The 6,156-nt window shown below is 52.7% G+C and overlaps 1 protein-coding gene across 1 annotated transcript in view; it reads right to left on the bottom strand.

Moving 5' to 3' along the window:
- Positions 1-399: 399 nt before the first annotated feature.
- Positions 400-6,156, bottom strand: part of GFRA2 (GDNF family receptor alpha 2) — a 32,850-nt gene continuing 27,093 nt past the window's right edge. The window contains exons 5-9 of the mRNA XM_077191678.1: positions 2,661-2,770; positions 2,447-2,587; positions 2,195-2,370; positions 1,235-1,288; positions 400-1,108 (exon numbers count right to left, since the gene is read on the bottom strand). Of these exons, the coding sequence (XP_077047793.1) occupies positions 980-1,108; positions 1,235-1,288; positions 2,195-2,370; positions 2,447-2,587; positions 2,661-2,770 (610 nt within the window). The 3' untranslated portion in view covers positions 400-979. The remainder of the gene's footprint in view (positions 1,109-1,234; positions 1,289-2,194; positions 2,371-2,446; positions 2,588-2,660; positions 2,771-6,156) is intronic.

The raw sequence follows: 6,156 nt of genomic DNA, 5'->3' as shown, positions 1-6,156 counted from the left end.
TTCATTCCTTGGTTTGTTCTCCTTGGTTTATTTTGGTTTTTCTTTTTTTCCATTATAGACATCGTTAAAAAAAATAAATTTTCCAAGAATACATTTGGAAGTTGTTGCGGGAATCGGAGGAATTTTAAAAAAAAAATTTAAAAAAAAGAGGGAAAATAAAGGGAAAAATGGGAATTAAAAAGCCACAGCATGGGTAAGGGTTATGTATATGGGAATATCCATATGTTATATGTATATAGGAAATAACATGGAGAGGGAAAACAGGGAATTCTGACCCTGGATGGGTCAAATTCCACTCCCAACCCAAATTCCAAATAAAAAAAAATTAAAAAAAAATTAAAAAAAAAAGAAAATGGAACCTCTTCCCCTGGAATGATTGAAAACATCAGCACAACCTCACACGTTTCACACCAGTTTCTTTTCTCTTCCATTCGGAAACTCTCCGAGGAAAAACCCCAACCAAAATCCCCCCGAAAAACCAACGGGAAGAGCAGCAGGAGTCCCCTCCAGGCGGCTCCCGATGGCGCCTTCATCCTCCACGATGTTCCCCTGCGGAATCCTCGTTGTCCCTGGGGCCACCCCAGTGCAAAGAATCCTGAAATTCACCTTTCCCAGCGCCTTTCTCCGACTTTTTTCCCCTCCCCGGCACCGCTGGCAGCTCCAGACCCCCATTCCAGGCCCATTCCAGGGAGTTTTCCCAGGAGCCGCTCGGGAAAACCAACCCAGAAAAGACCAAAAGAAAAAAAAAAGAAAAAATCCCCCAAAAAAACGGGAAAAAACGAAAAGTAGGAAGAAAACCACCAAAGTTTCCCAGCGTGGCGGAGGCTCCTCCTGCCTCTCCAGAGCTCGGCATTCCCGGGATTTGGGAGCGTTCCAGTCTCCGGCACGAGCGCGGCGGCGGCGGGCACTGGTGGCACTGGTGGCACTGGTGGCACTGGTCCGAGCGTCCCCGTCCCACCGGCCGCTCCTTCCCGCCCCTCTATAGCCCCAGCACTGGGATCAGGATGGGAATGAGGAGCAGGATCCGGCTCTCCCGCTGCCGGCTGCTTCCCGCCTTGGGATCCATGAAAGTCTTCTGGTCCGGCATCACATCCGTGGTCAGCTGGGCCTGGTGAGGAGGGACAGGAGTGGGGTTTTAGGGAAAAGCATCCCAAAGTTGGGAGACACCTCTGGGAGGGCATTCCCAAGATGTTTGCTTTGGGAGAGAATTCCCAGCCTGGGATCGCCCAAGTACCTGGGAGTAGCACAAGCTCTGCTCCTTGGATTGGTTGGGCTTCAGGCCTTGTTCCTGGCAGGAGAAATCGGGAATGGTTAGGGAAGGATTGTGCCCCTGGAGCTGGTTTGGGATCCTGAACTTCCCTCTGGGAATCAGCTTGGAGTGGGTGATGGAGCGCAGGGAGATTTTGGAATGGCTCATCCCATCTCCACAGGGAGCCCAGGGGCTTCCGTGGGTCCTGCCTCACTGCCACTGTGACCCTGCCTGGAGTCCTGGGACATCCCCAGCCACTCCCCAATCCCATTTCCCTGCATTCCCAGCCATTCCCCAATCCCATTCCCCACTCCCATTCCTGGGACATCCCCAGGCATTCCCAAATCCCATTTCTCTGCATTCCCAGCCATTCCCCAGTCCCATTTCCCTGCATTCCTGGAACATCCCTAGCAGCTCCCCAATCCCATTTTTCTCCCATTCCTGGGACATTCCCAACCATTCCCCAATCCCATTTTTTCCCCATTCCTGGAACATCCCCAATCCCATTCCCCAATCCAATTTCCCTGCATCCCTGAGACATCTCCAGCCATTCCCCAATCCCATTTTTCTCCCATTCCTGGGACATCCCCAGCCATTCCCCAATCCCATTTCCCTCCAACTCCTTTTCCGCCCATGGAACAAAACATGGACGCCCAAGCCCAGCGCTTGGGCAGGACAACACGGATTTCCCAGATTTCCCAAAAAACCCTGGAATTCCAGCTCCCAAACAAGGAGAAGTCAGGCTCAGGGAGCCACCTTGGCAGGTGAGGGGTAAGACGGGTGGGGAATCCCATTTCCCACCCCAGACAGTGCCTGGATCCCTCCAAGGGATTCCATCCATCCCCGGATGACTCCAAGCAGGACATTTCCCCAATCCCACGGGATGCGGCCGCTGTCCCACAGCCCCACCAGTGCTCCCAGTTTGCGGCAGGGGCTGGGCCACACCTGGAGGGAGGTGCAGGTGCTGATGACGCTCGTGTCGTAGGCGGTGTTGCTGTCGTTGACGTCGTCCGGCAGCACCGGGCTCTTCTCCGCCTTCGGCGGCGCCGTCACGGCGGGATTGGGAATTTTGGGAGCCAGGTTCACGTCGGTGCCGTTCCCAAACGCTTGGATGGCGTTTCCTGGCGGCGGGAGAGATTTAGGAAGGATGGGAATGACAGGACAAGGGAAAAGGGGCGGGGCGGGGAAGCGCCTTACGGAGACAGGGATTTTCCGTGAAATCCCGCAGGAATTTCTCGCACTCCTCCTCCATATTCCCGCTGCCTTTGCAGGAGCACCAGGGCGAGATGGTGATGCTGGTGGTGCTGGCGTCCACGTAGTTGGGGGTGATGTCAAAGCCTGGCGAGAGGAGGGAATGGAGATGAAATCCCAGTGGGAAAAGCCATTCCCGATCCCGACTCCCGGCACTCACCGATGAGCCCTGCGTAGGAGCCCAGGCACGCCTGGAAGTTGTCCCCAGGACAGTTGGTCAGGGACTGGAAGGTGGCCTGGCAGTTGGTGTGGAAATCGGCCAGCCGGGATCTGCAGAGGAGGAAAAGTGGGGAAACAATGGGATTTTAGCGCCAATTCCATCCCAGAGTGATCCCGCGGCCAGCGGGAATTTTTGAACGGAATAAAAGTGCCCCGTTCCCAACATCCCCACACAGTGGCTGTGGAATTCCAGGGCAATTTGGGCTCTCCATCTGGGTTGTCCAAGCGCTCCCAAGAGGAGACAGGATCCTGGGAATGGCCGTGCTCATCCATGGCCCAGATCCCAATGAACAGCAAAAACACAAGAGGAATGTCCTCGGGAAGGGATGGAATTGGGGTGGTCTGAGGGGCTGCTCCATGGTGGGGATGGGAGGATGGGGAAGGAGGAAGAGCTCGGGATGAATCAGGAATTCCAGGGAAAACCAGGATTCTGCAGTTCTGCCATGGTGAGTGAGGCAAGGAGGAAACTTTCTCCCTCTCCTTCTTCCTGGAAATAAAACTCCCCCACCGTCCTCAGGAAGGGATGGAATTGGGGAGGTCTGAGGGGCTGCTCCACGATGGGGATGGGAGGATGGGGAAGGAGGAAGAGCTCAGGAAGAAGCAGGAATTCCAGGGAAAACCAGGATTCTGAAGCACTGCAATGATGCGTGAGGTGAGGAGAAAACTTTCTCCCCCTCCTTCTTCCTGGATATCAAACTCCCCCACCAGGAGCGTTGTTTCCATGTTTATTTTCCTTCCTTGTGACTCAGCCCATGGAAAACTCCCCACAGAGCAGAGAGGCTCCATCCCACTCCCATTCCCGGGGCAGATCCTCAACTCCTGGAAGAGAGGAGGGAAAAAGGGAATTTTCCTTGCACAAAGCCCAGGAAAGCTTTTCCAGCATTTTTATTTTTTGGGGACGCTCCACCCTCCCTGCAGCCAAACCTCAGCACCAGGGTGGGAATGGCAGAAATCCAAAAACCTGCTCCTTCCCCCAGCTTCTCCGCGGGAGAGGAATAAAACTTTCCGACAGCATTTCCCTCTCTTCCCAAATCCGAGGCGAAGGGACGTCAATTCCCTGCAGGAAGCGCGGCGAGTTCAGCGCGGAGCGCCAGGAAAATTTGTCACCGCTGCTCCCCGGGGCTCCGCTCCCGGCCTGGAGCATCCTCCGAGGCAAATGTTATTCCTTTCATAACCCATGAGGATGCAGCTGGGAAATCCTTCAGGAATATCCAAGCCAGATGTCACTCTTCCCATTGGACACGGCGACTTCGGAAGATGCCGGATGGGATTCGCTGCCAGGAATAAAAGCTCAGCCCCAGCCCGGCGGGTTTTGGCTTTCAAGGGCTCCAAAGGAATGAAAAAAAAAGGGAAAGGAGAAGGAGCCAAGTCCATTTTAGCGGGAACAAGGAGGGATCGGTGCCAAGTCGCTGCTGGCAGCTGGAGGAGGCAGGTGGGGATGGCTTGGAAAAGTTGGGAAGAGCTGGGCTGGCTCTGGATGAGGGATGGAGGAGGATTTTCCTAAGAGTTGCCTCTCCCCCCACAAAAAAAAAAACCAAACCCAAAGGAGTGGAAGAAAAGGGATTTTAAACATTAATTCTGGATACACCCTCAGATCTGCCATCCCAAACCCGCTCCAAGGATGGATTCCCAAGCAGGGGCTTCCAAACTGCTCCTCTTGGATTCCTGAAGGAAAAATGCCAGGAAAGGCAGCCCCAGGATCCTGGGGTTGAACAGGCCCTGCTCCCAAATCCAGGCACTTCCCAAGCACATGGATCCCTGGATCCCCTTAAACATCCTGCATTTAAGGGGCTTTTTCATTCCATACCTTTAAATCCCAGTGCATAAATCCCAAATTTTGGGGGTTCTGTGCACCTGTACATTTATCCCAAGTGCTTGAATCCCAAATTTAAGGGACTCTGTGGGTTCCTACACAAACACCTGGTGCAGATATCCCAAATTTAGGGGACATTTTGTACCTCTACTTTTATCCCAGGTGCATAAATCCCAAATTTAGGGGACTTTTTTGGTACCTGTGCATTTATCCCAGGTACATAAATCCCAAATCTAGGGGATTTTTATTTCTGTGCTCCCGCCCCCAGCACACATAATCCCAAATTTAGGGGACATTTTGTGCCTGTACTTTTATCCCAGGTGCATAAATCCCAAATTTAGGGGATTTTTATTTCTGTCCTCCCGCCCCCAGCGCACATAATCCCAAATTTAGAGGATTTCAATCATCCCTACAGAGCCTACCTGCCTCCAGCTCCTCTCCCATTCCCTGTTTTTCTGCAGGAATCCAGCACCACCAGAACCCCACTGGCTTTGACATAAAAATTTACCAAACACGGAGGTTTTAGGATGGGTTTGGGGGGTTTTTTTAGTGATTTTTTTAAAGCTCTTAATTGAGTGTTAAATACTCCCATCCCCCCCAGCCGCGGCGATAACTCAGCACACATCAAACCCAACAGCATCCTGCTCCTGAATATTTCATGGGAAAGACACCGGGATTCCTCCAGAAGTGGATTTGATTTTTTTTTTTTTTTTAAACAGGCAATTTATGGGGACTGAGGGAATTTAAAATAAAAAAAAAAAAAAAAAAAAAGCTGGGAAAAAAATCTGCTCCCCCTCTCCTGCCCAGCTGGGGATGTTCAGGAAGCTGCGACAACACGGAAAAAACTCGGCGAGACACGAAAATCCCGCTGGGCATCGCCCTCCCAACATTCCCATCCTGCTGGAGAGGGATTCCTTTGAAGCTGGGAGATGCTGAGATGAAAAAAAAAAAATAAAAAATTCCCCTCGAAACGCTCCCAGGTAAATTCAAAGAGTCCCTGGGAGGGGGAGCGGCTGAAGGAAAGAGGGAAGCTGGAATATAAAAGTCAGCTTTTGTGGATGACCCGCTGCCAAATCGAGCGAGGAGTTCACAGGGGAGGGGAAAGAAAGATCAATGGATGGATTTGTTTTATCCAGGAGGAGTCGTCTGGGGAGAGGAGTCACCTGTTCTGGGCCGAGCCGCGGGAGGCTGGAGGGAAAAAGGGAAATTTTTGTTGCAGTTCTGAGGCTCTCGGCCTGAATTCCAGAGGAATTTCCATGTGGAAAGGGGGTCAAGGCTTGGGAAGGGGCTGCCCGTGGGAGGTTTGGAGTCTCCGTGGCTGGAGGTGTCCAGGAAACACCTGGAGGTGTCCAGGGAACACCTCAAGGTGCCCAAGGAACCCTTGGAGGTGTCCAGGGAATACCTGGAGGTGTTCAAGGATGGCCTGGAGATGCTTAAGGAACCCCCAGACAAGTCCACGAATGTCTGGAGGTGCACAAGGAACCCCTGGAGGTGTCCAGGGAATGTCTGGAGATGTCCAGGGAACCCCTGGAGGTATCCAAGGAATGCCTTGAGTTGCCCAAGGAACCCCTGGAAGTGTCCAGGGATGGCCTGGAGGTGCCCAAGGAACCCCTTGAGATACCCA

Source organism: Agelaius phoeniceus, chromosome 30 (genome assembly GCF_051311805.1).
Source record: "Agelaius phoeniceus isolate bAgePho1 chromosome 30, bAgePho1.hap1, whole genome shotgun sequence".
Taxonomy (NCBI): Eukaryota; Metazoa; Chordata; class Aves; order Passeriformes; family Icteridae; genus Agelaius; species Agelaius phoeniceus.
This window is presented reverse-complemented; position numbering and strand designations above follow the sequence as displayed.